General features: G+C 38.7%; 1 protein-coding gene across 1 annotated transcript in view; it reads left to right on the top strand.

Annotated features, from left to right (window-relative positions):
* The first annotated feature begins 3,351 nt into the window (after nt 1-3,351).
* The window catches only part of atrnl1b (attractin-like 1b), a 71,845-nt gene continuing 55,781 nt past the window's right edge, over nt 3,352-19,415 (top strand). The window contains exons 1-14 of the mRNA XM_062442058.1: nt 3,352-4,470; nt 8,503-8,586; nt 10,043-10,156; nt 10,510-10,638; nt 11,132-11,340; nt 13,365-13,539; nt 14,358-14,445; nt 14,806-15,067; nt 15,737-15,920; nt 16,048-16,202; nt 16,601-16,685; nt 16,978-17,192; nt 17,629-17,747; nt 18,117-18,249. Of these exons, the coding sequence (XP_062298042.1) occupies nt 4,220-4,470; nt 8,503-8,586; nt 10,043-10,156; nt 10,510-10,638; nt 11,132-11,340; nt 13,365-13,539; nt 14,358-14,445; nt 14,806-15,067; nt 15,737-15,920; nt 16,048-16,202; nt 16,601-16,685; nt 16,978-17,192; nt 17,629-17,747; nt 18,117-18,249 (2,203 nt within the window). The 5' untranslated portion in view covers nt 3,352-4,219. The remainder of the gene's footprint in view (nt 4,471-8,502; nt 8,587-10,042; nt 10,157-10,509; nt 10,639-11,131; nt 11,341-13,364; nt 13,540-14,357; nt 14,446-14,805; nt 15,068-15,736; nt 15,921-16,047; nt 16,203-16,600; nt 16,686-16,977; nt 17,193-17,628; nt 17,748-18,116; nt 18,250-19,415) is intronic.

Genomic DNA, 19,415 nt, shown 5'->3' with positions numbered 1-19,415 from the left:
CATATAATGCCCCACCAATCCTCTGAAAAGAGACCCCCTATTTATGTAAGTATTTTCATCTAATCTAGTCTGAACCGTGTGCCTCCTCTTACTTTTACGTCTGGGAATTTCCAGAGAAAGTGGAATCCATTGGCTCTGCTGTACTCTCATAGGTACCTCCCTGTTGTTTTAAGAACATTTAGACCGAGAATGCAGAGGGCACTGGCTTCAGACACACTACACCTTGTAAAGATGGTGCCTATTTCCCTGCACCACAGAGGTGTGTGCACCTGACTAAACGTCAACAGGCTCTCCTGTGGCTTAAGCAGAAGAGTGTGAAGTCATAGTGCATTAATATTGTTTTTAGTTTGTGTGTGATCAGGTTCGTGTTAAACTCTGTGTAAAATAAGCAGTGGTTCTTCAGATTTCAAAGTGTGTGCGAATGACTCATTTGAAGGCTGAGAAAACATTGAGGCAATATTTTTTGTGCTAAATCTTGCCTGCAGGTATTGTTTGGGCAACGCTGAGAGGGATTTTTGGTTGTCTATCTACATAACAGCCATGTTCCTAGGAAGTCTTAGTGGAGGATAGATATTTCAAAAGATGATTCACAAAATACATTGGATTTTTAGTGTCATAAAATGTTTCAGCAGGAGTATTGCGAATACAAGCTGTCACAGTAACATGTCAACAATCACATAACCTGCTAAAAATATACAGATTTATCCACTACTCTACCAGTAATACTATGTCTTAAGGATTGTTTTTGCTTTTAAGATTAATACAATCTGTATTTAACAGAAAATCTACAATAAAACATTTAATTTCGCCCAGTTCCAATGACTCATAAATCAATATCTACATCAAAGACAATTTTCTTCCTTACACAAACAACCAAGTACTTTGTCGGCAAAGCAGCTCCAGGATTTATTTATCAATTCTGGATGCTCTGCAACTTATAAAGACACTTTTTGCACAAATGAAACTGTGATGTGCAATTTGCATAAATAGAATGTGAATTTCATTTTAGGGCAAACTGTATTGACTTAATAATGTTCTGTTTCCATCTTTTCCTCCTTCTTTCCTTACATTTCATTTTATGGTGCTAGTATTGGTTTGTAATGTAACTGTGCTGCCATTTTCGCTAAAGGTCTGTCATAATAAGATAATTTGATCTAAATAAACCACGCTGGTCATATAAAGGCAAAATGTAATGATTAATATTGTTGTCAATATGTTGTGTTACAGAGGAAACTATAATTACTATGGCATAACTTTTGCCTAAATAAGATAAATCAGTTGTTAAAAGCCATAGGTCTTTTTCTGAGTAGGAAAAGCACAGGTGTAATTAATAAAATGAATTACAGCTGAATTCCATTGAATTGCTTTGGTTTCTGGGTCCTGGTATTGTGGTTGCTGGCTCACTGTCATGACTTACTGGGACACTTGAAGAGAACAGAACCTTCATCATAAATGTTTTTAATAATAATACCTGTGTAACAATTCTAGATTCACTATATTATCAGTTTCATATTGATACCGACAGAAGTAACCGAACACTAACTTTTGGTTGGTCAATCTTCTTCTCTACTTTTAACCAAAGACCATAAGGCTGCAGTACTGATGTATCTGTGGTGGAGTGTGCAGTTGGTTGTCTTGCTGTTTGGAACATTTGTGTCTCAGTGAGTCCTGTAATATGAAATAGCTGTGCAACACTGCCATCTGCAGGTGGAGATGCAGAAGTGTATGCAGCTGCACAGGTGATTATTTGGACGTAATAGGTCTGTTCAACTTGCACTCAGCTAAAAATGAATATGAAAAAAAAAACAACCTAAAAATGTTTTTAGTTCTTGTGGACTTGAAAGTTATACATGGTAGATAACAGTGAGTAAAACCTTATCCCTGGTGCTGAAATGCAGAAGCTGTGGTTGTCACTTAAGTAATTTTGTTGTGCTATACATGGACAATAAAGCACTTGAATCTTAAAGCAGAATTTAGAATCACCAATTGACTCTCTTATTTGTGATAGCACACTATAAACAGCTACTAAACAAAATGTAGACACTCACTACATTTCCCAACCCGGTGTGGACCACATCAAACTGCACACCACATTGTCACTTTAGGGTGATTTCAGCTAAGAGCTTTATATAATCGGCTGGTTATTGTTTCAAAACTTCAGAAAAAGCTAACCCGGCTGGAGATGCCTGGCTCCATCTGGCACCGAGTTGCCATCTGTGTGACAGACACAAACAGAACAACTGATTTCTCTTAGCTCTCTTGTACCATATAACTGCATACTCCACCAAGGTTCCTTTGTGTCATTGTTGGAGATGATAATCCTCATCTTAAACAATAATGTGCTCTCTCAGAGAGGTACTATATCTGATGTTAGGGCACAGTCACAAAGAAGGCTATTCACATGTGAAAATGATAAGAGACTTTATTAAAGAAGTGCCAATCACTCCTTGTCATTTAATATTTTTTCCAACCATTAGTGACAGTTCTTGAAATTTTCTGGTATATGCCAGGACCTCAGGTAGGAAGGGAACATCATTTTCATAGAAATTTTGACCCAGCAGCACATGTACCTCACCTCACCGGTAACTGCAGAGTTTAGTTCTGCAGAGCAATTGTAGATGTGAAATCATCTCTTTGAACCCTAACCACAAGCTGCACTGCATTACTCACCAAGCCCCACTGACTATTTTAACAATTGTGTTGAAAGCTTTTACTGTCATCACTGTCACCTCCCCAGTTAGACTGTTTAATTATGTGCTATTAAGGGCCAAGAGTACAAGTCATAGAAATATAAGATGGATGCAGATTTTTACTTTAACTAACACATCACAGCAAATAATTTAACTAATTTTCAAAAGATTAGACTGACCACAAAAAGGCATGTGTTCCAAAAAGTGAACAGACTTTCTCTGTTGTAAGATACTGAATTTTTTTTTCCTTTTTGGGGGGGGCAATGATTTATATTGGTGAGGACCTACGGGATGGTTGTGGGGATTGTTTATTAATAAATGCCCTTTCTTTTGATATACTTTAATAATCATAATCATAATGATAATACATTTAATTCATACTGAACTTTTCATTGGCAGTTGATCTCAAGGTTGCAAGGTATCAATTTCCGGTCAAAAGACAGAAACAACAAGCAAAAAATGTCGCCAAATGCTTGTTTGTGGGTTTATGTGCTTAAGCAATATTTGGTCATCCCTGACCTCAAAAACTGAAGCTTTTAAATGCCGCATAGGACGCTTGTGTGGATTTTTTTCCCGACACTGTACCTTTAAATAGAATCTGCCTCCAGTGCGCATGCGTAGGCTGTGTTTAGTTTTCGCCAACCTGAGGAGCTGTCTGGTGTCGCTGCGCTAGCAAATTCACCGTTGCCACTTCTTGTCATGTTGAAAGAGCAACAGGGGTGCTTTCTGCCCTCACATTGGAGTACAAAGAGTCACCACGACACACAGCTGTCAACGAAGTCTACCTATAAAGGTGTTTAAAGAGCTTTGGGAGAAGGCCGGTAGGACCAACAACAGTTCAAAGTGTTTGCTCAATAGCCCTCCAGTTCCCACACCATCACACCACATCCATGTTGACTGCGGCAGCCTTCGTGCCTGGTCCAGGGATACAAACACCGCGACCCTTTTGTTTGGCAGCGGATAGTATCTGGCTGAATTGCAGTTGCTTGTCGGAGGACCACCGCATGTTAAAGTGTACATTCCTGTTTCAGTCTGGAGGTTTGTTTACGCGTTAAAATGGCTGCTGAAATGGCATTTGGAAGAGAATGGTCTTGAATCAATGCAGTAACGTTACATTACCTAGCAGAGGCCAAAGAGCTAATGAGCCACACAGGCTAACACATTATGTATTAGCAAGTGACAATATTCAACGAGTTTACGGCTCAAATAGCTTTAATGGATGGTCTGCTTTTTTGGTAAGCTCTTCCAACAAGAGGTAGGGTGAAGGGAATTCCTCCCACTCCAAATCTATGCATGCGGTTAACCAAGCAGCTTTAAAAAAACACTTAGCCAACCATTTCTTAGCCATTTTCTCTAAAGCTGTGTACGCAGGCTTATTTTAGCCTCGACTTGAATATGAATAACATTCAACGAATATGCAGGACTTCTTTGTTATGATTAAAACAGCCTGAGTAGCCGAGGCTTTCTCCCAAAGCAGAGCTAAAGGCCCCGGTCTCTCACTCGGATCGGTCAACCTGGGGGAGAAAAAAATGGATCCTGGGGGGAGATGTACGACTAAACTCTTTCTCTTTGGACCTAAAGCAGCCACCCACAGCGATGTGCGGGGCATCAACAGATACTTGGTGGTCTGTGTTTTGTTTTACTTGGTCCTCTTCACTCACGCCTCTCCGGCGAAACCGTGCGACAAGAATTGTCTCTCCGGAAAATGTATAAACGGATCCTGCATCTGTGATCGAGGATGGGTTGGAGACCAGTGCCAGCACTGCCAGGGGAGATTCAAGTAAGTGAGCCATGCACAAAATGTTTTGCTCAAGGATTTTCATCTTTGACGACATCAGGCTAATTTATAGTGTCGTTGTTTTCTGCATTGTCAAGATAGTTGTCAAGTGACAGTTTCACACCCAAAAGTAAGTTGGGATTATAAAGTTGTATGAAGTGGCTGTTTGTCATCAGTCACTAGTTAATATACAGACCTGTAGCTAATAAGCTTTTTTGGAGATGTTTTGTTGCTATGATGACAAACTAAGGCTGGACATTATATTGATAATATATCGATATCGTGATATGAGACTACATATCGTCTTAGATCTTGGATATCATAATATGGTGGTTTCTTTTCCTTGTTGTAAAGGCTGCGTTTTAGTGAAGTGATGTCATTTTCTGAACTAACCAGACTGCTCAAGCTATTCTGTTGTTTTCCTCTACCCACTTAGTCATTATATCCACATTACTAATGATTATTCATCAGTAATGTCATTGTGTAAAAACTGGAAAGCGCCTCTAGTCCTTAGGTAGCGTTGCAATGCTACAGGGTTGTTGCAATATTGTTATTGTATTTAGCAAAATACCTCAATTTTCTGTCAAAAATATTGTTATATTTGATTTTGTCCATATCACCCTGCTCTATGACAAACATCAAACCCCCTTTAACACATTATGCACACATTATTATTATTGTTATTACTGTTATCATTATAACGCAAAATGATTTATGTTCAATAAACAGACAGTTGCTCAAAATTTTAAAAGTCAGCAGCCTCAGTCGTGGCCCTGTAAGCCCTGTTGAGCTCCAGGGCTTATTTCTAAAGGTTTGGAATATGCACTTCTTATTTTGCACAAAAAAATGAAACAACAAACAAAAAAAACAGAATGAGATATAGCTTTGGGAACAGGATACACAAAATCAGTATTTTGAAATGCATATAAATGTCAGGGCTGCAACTACACATTAGTTTAATAATTGACTATCTGGTAATCTATAAAGTATCAGAAAACATCCATCACAATCTTCTAAATCTCTAGGTGATTTATTCACATTGCTTGTTGTGTTCAACCAGTTGTTCAAAACCCAGAAGAGATTCACTTAAGTATCACAAAAGGCAAAGAAAAGCATGAAATCTACACAATTAAGAAGCTTGGACATTGTAATGTTTGGCATTTTTGCTTGATGATGGTCATAAACAATAAATGCATGATCAAAAGAGCAGCAGATGAAACTGATGTGGGTGGGAAGGTTGTAATTTGATGCACGTTTCTCACTTGCGCGTCGCATCTGTCAGCTTGCTGTTTTGTAATTCATCTCTGTTCACTGGATGTAGACGCTTTGATGTTTCGATGCCCTCTCACACACAAGAATAGAAATTGATTTAGATTGTTTGGCTGTCAGTGAGAGGGGTGGATGAATGAGTAAAATTACTTTACAAGTACAATCAAATCTGCACATGTGACAGTGAGCATGGACCAGACAACTGAGACTCTAGCACACATTGTTAGATTGAGAAATGAGCCTATTGTGGCACTGAGAGAGCCTCTGCAACCAACTGATTTTTTATATTCCCCACTGTATGTGTTGATACAGATAATATTTATTGTTACTTGTTGATCAGCACAGGTAGACACCATGACAAACGACTCATAAATGCAGTAGGAGTTGAGGTTTTGTGCAAAGATGCAGTAGTTGTAAGGAAAAAGAAGGGAGACAATGGCAAAGCGACTAACGAATACTGTTCAAACCTCTATGTAATAATAATGATTATGTTCATCTTGACAGCTTAACACATCTAATGGTTTCTGAGTACACCTGAGGTGCACTCTTGTGGCGCACAAGTGCCTCGATCACAGTAATTACTACTGCTCCCGATGTGTCTGAGGGTTTGTACGGCTTGTCATCGGGCACGGCGTCAAGGAATAACCTCCATCATCACCTCGAGACAAACTATTGAAATGTGATATCCTTGCGCCCTTTCAGTCAGCGGAATAGAGACGTATGCCCCGTGCAGTACGAGTATGAAGTTTTGAAAAGTTTAAATTAGTACCACAGATTGATTTCATGTTTGCGGTGGGCTTTTAGAATTTGTGATTTTAAACGCAGGGGAACATCGCCGTCATATTTCTCTATCCTTTGCAAGTGAAGCATGAGAAATTCATCATTCTTGGATGTGCGACCAGTAGCTAGTTATCTGCTGCTGTGAGTTTATATCCGATCAATCAACAAAACACAAATCCAGGTGCCGTAACTGTAACCAGCCTTTGCATAAAGAATTTGTTGATATGATGCGAGCATTAAACAAATGACATGGAAATGTTTGGGGAAATGTTTTTAACTACGTGGCAAGATTGAATCATATACACATACAATAGCATCTTTATGAGATTACAACCCTCATTTCATCCATTATCCCATCAAAGGATCTGAATTAAAATGAATTCTTATCTCTTCTCTCTCTGTTATGCACCTAAAACAATTTTTAAGGACATAACAAGCGATCACATTCAGTACAGTATTCAGTCATTCAGACCACCCACAAGACCCCAGTGTGTATTTATGAGATTAAGGAATGCTTCAAAATCTAGAAATCAGAGAATAATGGCTGCAATCTGTCTGTGTGTTATGAAAACGGAGGCTTGAATGTGATGAACTGACAGATACTCATGAAATATGTGTTTCAACTTTGACATCCAAACGCGTCATATGAAACGCATCACTGTGTCGAGAAAAGGTCCCTAAGCAATATTTCAATTTTGTTCTGAGCACAATTTTGGGGTGAGATGGTCTAATTTCTTATGATATGAGACAATGATGAATGTCCATTAAAAAGGCATCTATCATTGTGACACACACTGCTGCAGCCTTTTTTGTGTGACGAATACTTTGTTTCTGAATTGTTTCCAGTATCAAATTAGAGAGCACAAGAGCTCATTCAGGAGCTGTTTGAATCTTTTTGCTTGACAGAGACTTGCGTTGGGCTGACTGCCAATTTTCTGGCTTCTTATGCTGAATCTTGTGAGTCTACTTTTATAGAAGTTTTTTTTTCCTGGATGAAATATCTGCTTCTTAGATAATCAAATCTCTGTGCTGCCATTAAATAAAAACTATATTGTTCAAGTCAGTAGACCTTTGTTAACTTGTATATGATATGATACCTTTTTGAATGAGATTCTTTGCTTGTTAACCTTTAAAAATTAGAAACCAGAGTATGTTGTAGCAGCTTTTATGTTAGATAACAATCAGTCCCACTTAAAAGTTCATCTAATGCACTTGAAGAAATTGTTCATGTGGTTTTATTTTGCTGTCTTTTTGTAATGGTGTGCTGCTGATTCTGAACATCCAACTCGAGCTGCAACAATTAGTAGATTAGTTGAAAATGAATCTGCAGCTGTTTTGATATAATAGTCGTTTTAAGAAAATGTTCCAAATATTTGCTGCTTTCAGCTTCTCAGATGTGAGGATTTAAATCTTTTATGTGTCACACATGATAGTAAACTCAATATCTTTTGATGTTAGACTTTTGAACAGACAAAACAACATATTTGAATACATCACCTTGAGTTTGAGGAAATTACAACAGGCATTTGAACTATTTTACAACATTTTCTGAATGATTCTCATGCCTGAAAAAGCACCTGAGGATTTTAATGAGGGATGCAGCTTTATGCCCAACTACTTTCTCACTTCTTCCTTTTTGATATTATCCTGCTTTTATAGATTATTTCCAATTTATTCAGTGATCTTTCTGAAATAATAGAGGTCAGATAACAATATATTATCATCCAATTTATTGTATGGTAACTCTTTTATCAGAAAGGATGCCGTCTGTCAGGGAGATGCTCGTCTCCTCTACTCTCAAGATAAAATTGACGAATTTTACCATTAATTGTTAATCTTAAATACATGCATACTAATCAATGAATAGCCATCTGTTTGATGTGATTGTTATTTTAATTAAAAATGTATTTGTCATGTGATTTCACATATTCAGTCTGTGGTGACGTATCACTGTCTTGACTGTGTTGTCTGTCTGTGATCCGTCAGGTTGACGGAGCCCTCAGGATACCTCACCGATGGTCCAATCAACTATAAGTACAAAACAAAGTGTACCTGGCTCATTGAGGGCTAGTAAGTACTTTTTGTAAATTATAATGTTCTGCTGAAGCTGAGCGCACACAGCCAAATTTAATTATGTAGAGTAAACTGATTAATTCAAGCTGACCAGCATCTCTGTTTACTTTTGTTGCTTATACAGTGTGATGTAAAGCTGGGTTTAGCATTTTGAAAGTTCAGTATATTTGTCTGTTTAGATGGAATTGAGTGCTTCATTTTAATTAGCGGTGATTCAGAGAAATGTAAAATCGTAGGACTTGTTGATGCTTTTAATTGTCATGGCAACAGCGGTCACTGGGAGGACAGAGCTGTTTGGAAACTTTATTACCAGGATGGAAACAGAGGGCAGCATGAGGGAGGTCTAAAAATATCTGGAGGGTGGGGGGAGCAGGGTGTATTTGCCTCTTTCACAATGTACTACTTATTTTCTTTTACTAAAATGATAATTTATATAGAGACAGGGCGCAATGCATCATACTCTAAAAAAAAACATATCCACCGGAGGGAAAAACAATCGGCGCCATGATATGCAACCAAGGGCTGAAACGCTAAAATAAATGCCTGCAGCTAGTTAAAAAACATTAGATTTCACAAAGGATTATTTTAGCTCCCTGTGTCTACCAGAGAGGAAAAGGTATATTAACAAACGTAATATTGTCAGCCTATCTCAGTGTCCCTTCTCCTTACCTCGCTTATCTGCAAACATAATACTGCATAGCTTTCTGATTTATCCACATTACACTATAATACAAGTTGCATCCTGTCAAAATGCTTCAGCTTAACTTGCAGAAATACATTTAGTGAAAAAGTGACATCTGGGTATTTGACATACCAGTCACTAAATGTTTGCTGCACACGTAGGCATACTGAATTTATCATGCTGATGCCTCACGTCTTATTGCCTGTATCCACTTTTGTCTTCTTTGGGGTTCTTTTTTTTCCGGTTTGGCAGCTTATAAAAACGTATTTGTTGGTTCTTTACCCTGTTGGTAGTGCATCATGCCACAAAGCAGCTTTTAGGTAGTTTTCTGTTACTAGTAGATGTAAGTGACAATGAGGGACCTTCAGGCAATACAAAGTCAATGGAGAGTGATGCATTGTTTCCCCATCCGGGGCTGGGTGGAACTTAATTGGCCTCCGTCTCTGTGCAATGTGGTCCATGACATGCTAACAATTGATGTTTTTTTTACTTCATTGATACTGCTTTATGAATAAGCTGTTTATGAATGAGTAAATATGTTGTTTTTTTTATTCAGTTATACACAAATTAGTTCCTGATATGTGGGTGTGATATCAAGAGTGTCATTACACTAACATAAACATAATTTGTCAGTGTTATTTTCCATGAATATTAATGCAGTTGTCAGAATCCTGCTGTGATTTTAAGTAGTTTCAAATGTGTGTTGTTCAAATGTTTATCCTTGCCACATTTTTACAGCATTTTTATTGTCTTCTTTTTTTCCTCCCATAGTCCAAATGCAGTTCTTCGGTTAAGGTTTAACCACTTTGCCACAGAATGTAGTTGGGACCATATGTACATCTATGATGGAGACTCGGTATATGCTCCTCTGGTTGCTGTTTTCAGGTGAGAGACTCCAAAGTAATAAAGGAGTGAGTTTTTATTGAGCTATGTCCAGAGTGTCGACCGATTACATATTATTGATGTATTACTGTGCTATAATTATGTACTAGTAAAGGTAACTAATAATGATGGTGACACAAATATGAGGTCAGTTTCTATTATTAATATTATTATTATATTTTTATTGTTATTATTATTGTTCTGATGTGAGAGACCTCACTTTTTTGCCTGTTAAATCTAGTTTAATTTACTCCTACTCATTTATTCTCACAGTTATTGGCTTGTTACTATAGCTGGAAATGGAAATTGAGTTGTGAGAAGGTGACAACAGTGGATTTTCTGCTTTTGTTGCACAGCGGTCTGATTGTACCAGAAGTTCGGGGAAATGAGACAGTCCCTGAGGTTGAGACGACTTCAGGCTACGCACTACTACACTTTTTCAGCGATGCTGCCTATAACCTCACAGGATTTGAAATATTTTACTCGTAAGTACTCTATCTAGGTTATACAATTGGGAAGAAAACACAACATTACATAGTATATATTTTTAGTGTTGGGTGTCTCAGCAGGAACCCAACTCCAAACCCTTGAGGTATGTGTGCAAACAGTGTTGTAGGCCATATTTCTTTGTTTTAAGATAATATTTTTATAGTGGTCAGTCTGATTTTCTTCTTCTTTTTTTTTTTTAGCAAACTGGTTTTTGTTTCTCTTAACTGTTGATAGATGGTGATGTTTTAACATCCTACATTTCAGCAACAACAACAGTTACAAGTGCTTTTCTGGACTATACAGCAACAATCGGCTTTAATGGCCAGTGACCTGCTCAATAGGTTTTCATTCATCACCAGTCTTTATATCCCCCTCACCTTTGCCAAACAATAAATGATTCTCATCAATCTTTCTCAGTCAAGCTAAGGTCTCTGTGTGGGTGAAATACTTCTTACAATGTTGGCTAAATGAAAACATCTTTCTGCACAGGATCAACTCTTGTCCCAATAACTGCTCTGGTCATGGGAAGTGCACCCCTGGGAACTCAGCTGCTAGCAGAGTGTACTGCGAATGTGACAAGTACTGGAAGGGTGAGGCGTGCGACATCCCCTACTGCAGGAACAACTGCGGCAGCCCTGACCACGGATACTGCGACCTCACCGGGGAGAAGTTGTGTGTCTGCAATGACAGTTGGCAAGGTAAAAGAAAGCACTGTCCAAACACAGCAAATATTCAGATCAGAAAGTATAAGTCGAATTAAAGGTGGGATCAGGCCCCTTTTTCCTTGATATATCTACGTGTTCATAAATCATTTTAATATGGGCAGTTAAGAAACAACATAAGAAACATTAAGGGAGTTTTTTTTGTATATAAGACGGCTCTGATTATTAAGCGACTGCCCATTCTGGAAAAATACTTTTTTAAGATACAACACACTTTCACACTTGTTCTGGTGAGACAGTTTCCCAGAGATGCTGTTAATCCACGGAGAAGAGAGCCCTCATCCTTGAAGCCTTTTCTCTCGAAAAAAATGAAGTAACACCATTAAAGCAGAATGCGAATTGCACATTTGTGTAGCTCATGTATCAGTCACACTCACTCCTGTCAAGCTCTTGTAAACTGTAAAAATGATTTTCTACAGCAGCTACCATTTTTTCAGGTACATTTTTCTGCAGGTGACGGAAGATGCTTTTGACTTGTTTTCAAACATGAATTTATTTCCTCTGAATAACATGACAAAAGCCCTCTGAAACTACTTCAGGTTAAATCAAGCTAACAAAACACTTTTAGGACTGACTTACTCCAAAAGAAACACTATAAACAGACTTGATACACTTGTTAGCCTAGCAACAATAAAGTGCTGGTGTTACACCAGTACAAACTGCACTGCATCTTGTGACCAACAAATAGCCTAGTCCTTGAATATAAGACGATCCCCGCTTCTTCAAATGTAATGTCCAGAATAGAATATCTTATTTTATTCAGGTCATTAATAATTAATATAGTAGGAACGTAGTAATGAGAAGTCTTTTAAAAACACAAAAGCTTGACATGTTTCCAGAATCTCACAGCAACATTCAGAGCATGATCTGACACATCTGGAGCCCAACTGCAAAAGGGGTTTTGGGTTTGACAGCATTTTATTTAATCTGAATCCAAGACTGAAGCAGATGTTCAAATCAAACATATGATTAAATTGAGGTTGAACTTTCTACTTGATGAACTACATGATCTATTTTAACCAAAAAAGCTTTAAATTAAAAAACATTTAAAAACTGAAACTCAAAGATGAACTTTTACGGAACTAAACTTTTGCCATACAGATCACATATTTTCGATTTAAGTAAATGACAGCTGGAATGTTTTTCATTTTCCCAACTTGGACCAAATATTAGAATCTGACTGCGTAAGCAAATATATGTGAAGTTTTATAACTGGAGCATTACATGTGTCGGTATCTTCACTGCATCTTCACTGTCCTCTTCACTGGTATTTACGGTATTTGTCAAACAGGCTTTGGCCTCTTGGCTTCTGACTGTTTTGAGAAAAATATTGGAAAAGTGGAGTTGCAGCTTAATATACTTGGACTAATATTTCACCCTCTCACAATGTTTTCCACATACAAAACACTGAGCGATGAATCATATGTAACTTATTTTTTGCAGTCACAGTTTATGAAAAATGCTGTCGCTCCTGTTTGTGGTAATTATGCAGTAAGACGTAATGAAAAATGTGCTAGCAGACGAGTGAGAACAGCTGTGTTGTGTTTTGTCATAATGCTGATTGGTAACAAGTCAATAAGGCATGTGACAGTGGGTTATTATGTGCCTCCAGCTGGAGGGAGCCAAATGCTTTCACGTGATGAAACTTGACAGAATCATTAGCGGAGGCATGTGCTTTTTCAGCACGGCCTTCATTCACACAGTTTAACATATTCACACCTCCCTGCCTGTCATGTTCGTTTAAGGAGCGGTCACGCTTTTGTTTTCGTTTGAGAACAGCATGTTTATTCTTCTAAGTGAGCAGGTAATGAAAATATGTCTCAGATTTTAAAAAGTCCATTCTAAAAGAGATTTAATGTAGTTCTTTATCATAAACAATCACAGTTTAAAATAAACTTGCAATCACATTGAAAACTTTGCTCTCATGACAACAATGTTGTTTACTAACATTTACCTTTAGTTGTCATTTCTTTCTCATCATGTTCTTTATGTCCCTGCAGGCCCAGACTGCTCCCTGACTGTACCTTCAACAGAGTCCTTCTGGGTCTTACCCAGCGTCAAGCCCTTTGGCACATCACTCGCCAGGGCTTCCCATAAGGCCGTGGTGCAGGAGAAGGTCATGTGGGTGGTGGGCGGATACACCTTCAACTTCAGCTCCTTCCAGATGATTCTCAAGTAAGCCATAGCATAGTGTGCCTGCTTTTTCACAAGCGGGATTCTGACTGATTAAAATACTGTTTACATTTTTGAATGAAAATCAATCATTTTTATCACCCTTCAACAAGAAGTATTTGGTTGACACCGAAACGTTGCCCTTCAGCTAAACGCAACAACTTTGTTGCGATTTATGTTCTTCTAATTACTGCCTGCTCTTCTTTGTTAAACTGGGAAGGGTGGAGTTTTAATGCAATGCTTTGTGGGTGTCTACGTGGTGCAGTCATCTTCACTAAATTCAGATTTTTCTTTCACTTTGTGTACTTTGATGATTCTGCAGATGAGATGCAGAACTAACTTATCTGCTGACTCACGTCCTGGCTCAGAGATTGTCACTGACAGTTCCTCTCCCTGCAGTTCATTGCTCGGACAAACTCCCTCCATCTGCTCACTGTTACCATTAGGTGCTTCCAGTCTGAGGAAGATTGATCCTGAGCTCCAAAATCATTTTGTATAAATCACCAGTGTGTGCTGATGTAACCAGCAGCAGTGCTTTATTGTTAATGCCTAGAAACATTCATCTGCCCATGGTCATGATTGAGTCAGACCCCTTCCTTAATAGAAGCACTTTTGTTGACTGAGAGAGTTTAGTAGCACCTTCTGGTGAGAGGAGGTTGATCATGAGGTGTAAATCAAATTATGTGAAGTCACAGAGGGGCAAGCTAAATATGTGCAGTAATTTGGTATACGGCTAATGATTTGTGTTCAGTACACATTTTCATGTGGTGTGTGATGAGTGGTGTAGTGAAAGTGTAATGTTCTGTTTATTTGCTCCACAGCTACAACCTGGAGAGTGGCATCTGGAACACAGTGCCCATCAATAGTGGCCCCGTGCCAAGATACGGCCACTCGCTCGCTGCCTACCAGGTAAACAGACACATTCTCTGGGTACAGAAAAGGAATTTAGGAAAAACTGTTGCTTTATTTTCAGTGTTAACACAACATTTGTAAACAAACTTATGTAATATATCCTTAAACACTGAGATAAGAGACATTTTTTTCTTTCTTACGACCACATCTCCTTAAATAAATATTGGAACAAAAGACACGTTTACTATCGGAGGTTGAAGTAGAAGTAGAAGTAGAAGAAAACATTTCAAGTTTCAACAGTTTATTCAATTTATTCTATTATGTTTTGACAGACTGTAGCCTTTATTTAATTTTTATTACACCAGCATCACCTGCATTATGAAACATATTAAAGTAAATCTCTCCTGTCCCTCTCAGGACGATATCTACATGTTCGGTGGGAAGCTGGAGGCCGGTTGGGGGAATGTGACGGATGAGCTGTGGGTGTTCAACATACCAAGCCGGACGTGGCAACGCAGAAACCCTGTGGTCGGCCCGCCCGCCCAGGCTCAGATTTACGCAGTGGAGGGTCACTCAGGCCACTGCGTTGTGCTGGAAGATGACGAGCCCATAATGCTGGTCATTTTTGGCTACTCCCCCATCTACAGCTACGTCAGCAACGTTCAGGAGTACAACCTGAGTAAGTTGTCAAAAGCAGACGCCTTGACACTCACTCCTAATATCTTTCCCTGCTATTGACTGATATTTGTTCTATTGTGGGAAATGGTGTCTGCAAGGAACTTTCATCTTTCATAGAAGTATAAATTAAAGACGGAATTAATTATTGAGGTGTAAGAAGAACTTAATAGATAATAAAAAGGCACAGCATTTTTTTAATGAGAAGCTCTGCCTGTTTTTGTAAGTACCAATAGAATATTCGTTTCAGCTTCAATTTGCACTAATAGGCAGTATTTACCCCCTCGTCATACTGCAGGATAATGTTTTGATTACACTGTGCTCAATTAAAAGCCACAGCAGCCAAACAGAGTGATTGTGGTTTCAAATGGCAGAGATAACTAACCATAATCACCAGAGTGCTTTGGAATCCACCTTTTTATATTGAAAACCTGCCAGGACAACTCAACACCAAATTTCACAACTGAATTTTTAGAAGCTTGGACTGTTTTTCACACCATCCTTGCCAGTCTGTTTTTAATTCCTGCCAAATTAAAAACAGATGCCTCTAAATGATGTTTAAAGATTAAGGGTAAAAACTGTTTTCCATCATTAGTTAAAGTTAAATTTTATTGGAGAATGTTTGTTTTTTTCTTTTTCTGAATTTAAAGTTTACTGTGTTCTTCTTTGTCAGGGTCCAACACTTGGTCGGTGCCTGAGACCAAAGGTGCCGTTCCCCAGGCAGGCTACGGCCATAGCAGCACGTTTGACAGCGCCAGCAGCAGCGTGTATGTTCACGGAGGCTATAAGGCGCTGCCTGCCAACAAATACGGCCTTGTTGATGACCTTTACCGCTATGACGTTAACGCACGGACATGGTAAATCAACACATACATATGCGGCTTTCTTTATTCATTATGTATTCCACTCTGCATGTAGGCCGCTGTCTGACTTGCTCTTCTTGTTACACTTGTCCTTGACACACCTTTCATTCATATGATCCAGGTACATTCTGAGAGAGAGCGGCTATCCGCGCTACATGCACTCAGCCGTGCTCCTCAGCGGCACCCTGCTCATTTTTGGTGGCAACACGCATAACGACACATCACTCAGCAATGGGGCCAAGTGTTTCTCTGCTGACTTCCTTGCCTATGACATTGGTATAACTCATATTGCTACCATTTGAACAGTGTTATCAGTATGTTTGTCAAATGGTTGAAGTTTTTTATTACTTGTATATGCTGAGTTTTAGAGGTCATGGCAGATTGGTAATAAGATTGGTATGCAATATTAAAATCATCTTCTTAGTAGTATTTATTGTTTTGATTTCATTATTGCAAATATCTTCTCTCATCACCCACATCAGAATAGTTAATTTGGTAAAAACAATTCTGTAGAAAAGGAGTAACAGCAATATATTGAAAAGAACAGATAGAACTATGTTTTACATTAAGCTGGACATTAAGATGTGACTGTTTATTCACCTGCATAACATGCAAGTATACTGATAATTAGTGACCAAATAATCCCTCATATGTGCTGTTGTGTTTTTTTTCAGCCTGTGATGAGTGGAGACTCCTGCCTAAACCTGACCTGCACAGGGATATCAACCGCTTTGGACACACTGCTGTGGTCAGCAATGGGTGAGTCTTTCTAATGGGATCAGACCAGAACACACCAGACAGATGCTTCAACCAGTAAAGCTTCAATCTTCAGTATAGCCTCATTTAATATTTTTCACCAAGTAGCAATTATTCTATAACAATAAAAATGTATCTGCCGCAGTGTATCTGTAATTTGTCTTGTTGTAGACTTGTTATTTGTTGTCAGGGTAATTAATGCCTTCACCACGAATTTAAAATAAAAATAGTATTTTGAGAACTGACAACTTTTTTATATTGTTCCTTATTGTTTATCTTCTCTTTTCTTCACCAGGTCCATGTATGTGTTTGGGGGCTTCTCGGGTGTGTTGCTCAATGACGTGCTTGTATACCGACCCCCCAGCTGCCAGGCCTTCTTGGCAGAGGAGGGGTGTGTGAAGGCCGGACCAGAGGTCCGCTGCATGTGGAGCAGAGACCGCTGTCTCCCTTGGGAACCCAGCATGGCTAATGAAAGCCTCAGTCCTGCCCCATTCTGCCCCCCTAAAGCTGGTGAGAAAGACAAGCAGTTAGACAGCACATTAGATACTGAAAGGGAGCAGTGAGGTGAAATATGTAATTTATAATAATAATATAATATAGTACTTCAAAATAGGCTTGTTGGTCAAAGAAAACTTTTTGGATTTTTTGATTGAGTCTTTCTTTCCAAATCTGCCAAAGAATGCCTGATGATCTACTTTTTATGCTGAATTATAATTTTCAAACCCATCTGCTCAGCTATTCCAAATTACTGCCTTGGTTTTACTTTGAATGTGCCATTATGTCATTAGGATGTCAGCTAGTTACATACAAACTGAAAGTCACAAAGAAACTTGTTTTTAACCATCTTGATTCCCACACCCAGGAGTAGTTTTCTAACTTCATATGCATAAAACACACACTGACTGATTCCTGCACTCTGTTGACTCTCTCCCCGGTCTATTTGTAGTCACAGTTGATGAGCGGTGCTACCGGTTTTCAGACTGTGCCACCTGTACAGCCAACACCAATGGGTGCCAGTGGTGTGACGACAAGAAGTGCATCTCTGCCTCAAGCAACTGTACCTCTGTGAGTGGTCCAACAGGGGGCGTCGGAGCACTTCCATTCTTGTGTTTATCTCCCTGACACACTTCAGCAGACACACACTTTTTTTTTTTGCAAGATTTTGTGAGCTGGGTTCACTCGAGCAACATCAGTGGAAAAATCAAGTAATAAATCCGATTTTAGATGATGATGGTGATGATGCTGCTGCAGTTTACAGGTGTCACAGCATGCTGCACATTTTAGAGCAATCAGTTCCATCGTAAAAAACAGGACTCTGTTTTATTCACTCACATGGGTTTACTTAAGTGTTCAACACTCTCAATCTATCTAAAAACTAAACCTTCTGTTAATTCCCTGACTTCTTCTGTATTCTCTCTTCCTCTCCTGCTACAGAACGTGAAGAACTTCACTGAGTGTCCAGTCCGGAACGAGCAGGTGTGTAGCAAGCTTGCCAACTGCAAGAGCTGCTCGCTGAATCTCAACTGTCAGTGGGACCAAAATCAGTCAGAGTGCCACGCTTTGCCTGGTAAGAAAGATGCTGCATCAGCATGTTTTCATATGAACGAGCACATGCCATCTTAATGACGTTTGTAGATTCAGTCTTTGTCCTCAGATATGCATGATGACAGTGTCAGGTAGTGTCAAATCAAAAGGGAAAAGTCAGTGTTTTTACTCTGTTAGTAAGTGTTGTACTTGCCAGTGTACATGACAGTTCACATTGATGCCATGTTGGCGGTTCATAAAACATAATAAGACTTCACTGACAGTCAGATCCCAAGTAAATATTTATTCATTTATTTCTACTATCCAGATCTGGTTGTTGTTTTCAGTAATTTCAGTAGACTTAAATGGGAGACACTGCCATATATAAAGGATTTACCAAGTGGGGACTGCCACTGTACATCTGATTCAAACACAACATCTGGTATTTGCAGAGATGTACACTTTCATGATGTCACTCTGATGTTGTTTATCATGTCTGGCGGTGTGTTTAGTTTACCTCTCACCCACTGACTCCCCCTCCAAATGTTGAGGCTTGCTGAATATGAAGAAACGGTGCTGTCACTTCATCCATAATTCTTTTTTCACGAAGCTTTGTAACCTGAGAGCTCATTGCAGCAGTGGTAGCTGCAAATCATATCAGGGATGTGATGTATTTCTGATGCCTGAGAAGGAGTCTCTGCAAAGCTGACATGCACAAACGCCTATATACACATCCATATGTGCATGCACTATATTTTTTATGAGACACAGTAACAGGCAGTTTGAGCTCTAAAAATCCCTTTATCTCTTTAAGTCATATAAGAGCTTAAAGACCTCAATTGTAAGCCCCCTGTGGTTTGTATGAATGCAGATTTCCAGCAGTGTATGAATAATTATCTGATCATTTGTTTCTTTTATTCTTCACACAAATTTTACTTCCATTGATTGTTTTTATTTTACATTTAAATACATTGCCAATTATTTTGTATAATCGATTTATCATTTTGAGTCACATTTTTTAAGAAACAAATTCCAAATTATCTCATTCCAGCTTCTCAAGTGTGCATATTTTCATCTTTTAAAAACAAATAGGGTTCCGGCAACAATTACATACACTTCCAGTTTCAAATATGTATAGAACCACATCTTCCATAATTTTTTAAAATATCTTAACAAAACACAAAAAACAACAGCAGTCACAACTGTACA

This window comes from Scomber scombrus, chromosome 21, assembly GCF_963691925.1.
Source record: "Scomber scombrus chromosome 21, fScoSco1.1, whole genome shotgun sequence".
Taxonomy (NCBI): domain Eukaryota; kingdom Metazoa; phylum Chordata; class Actinopteri; order Scombriformes; family Scombridae; genus Scomber; species Scomber scombrus.
This window is presented reverse-complemented; position numbering and strand designations above follow the sequence as displayed.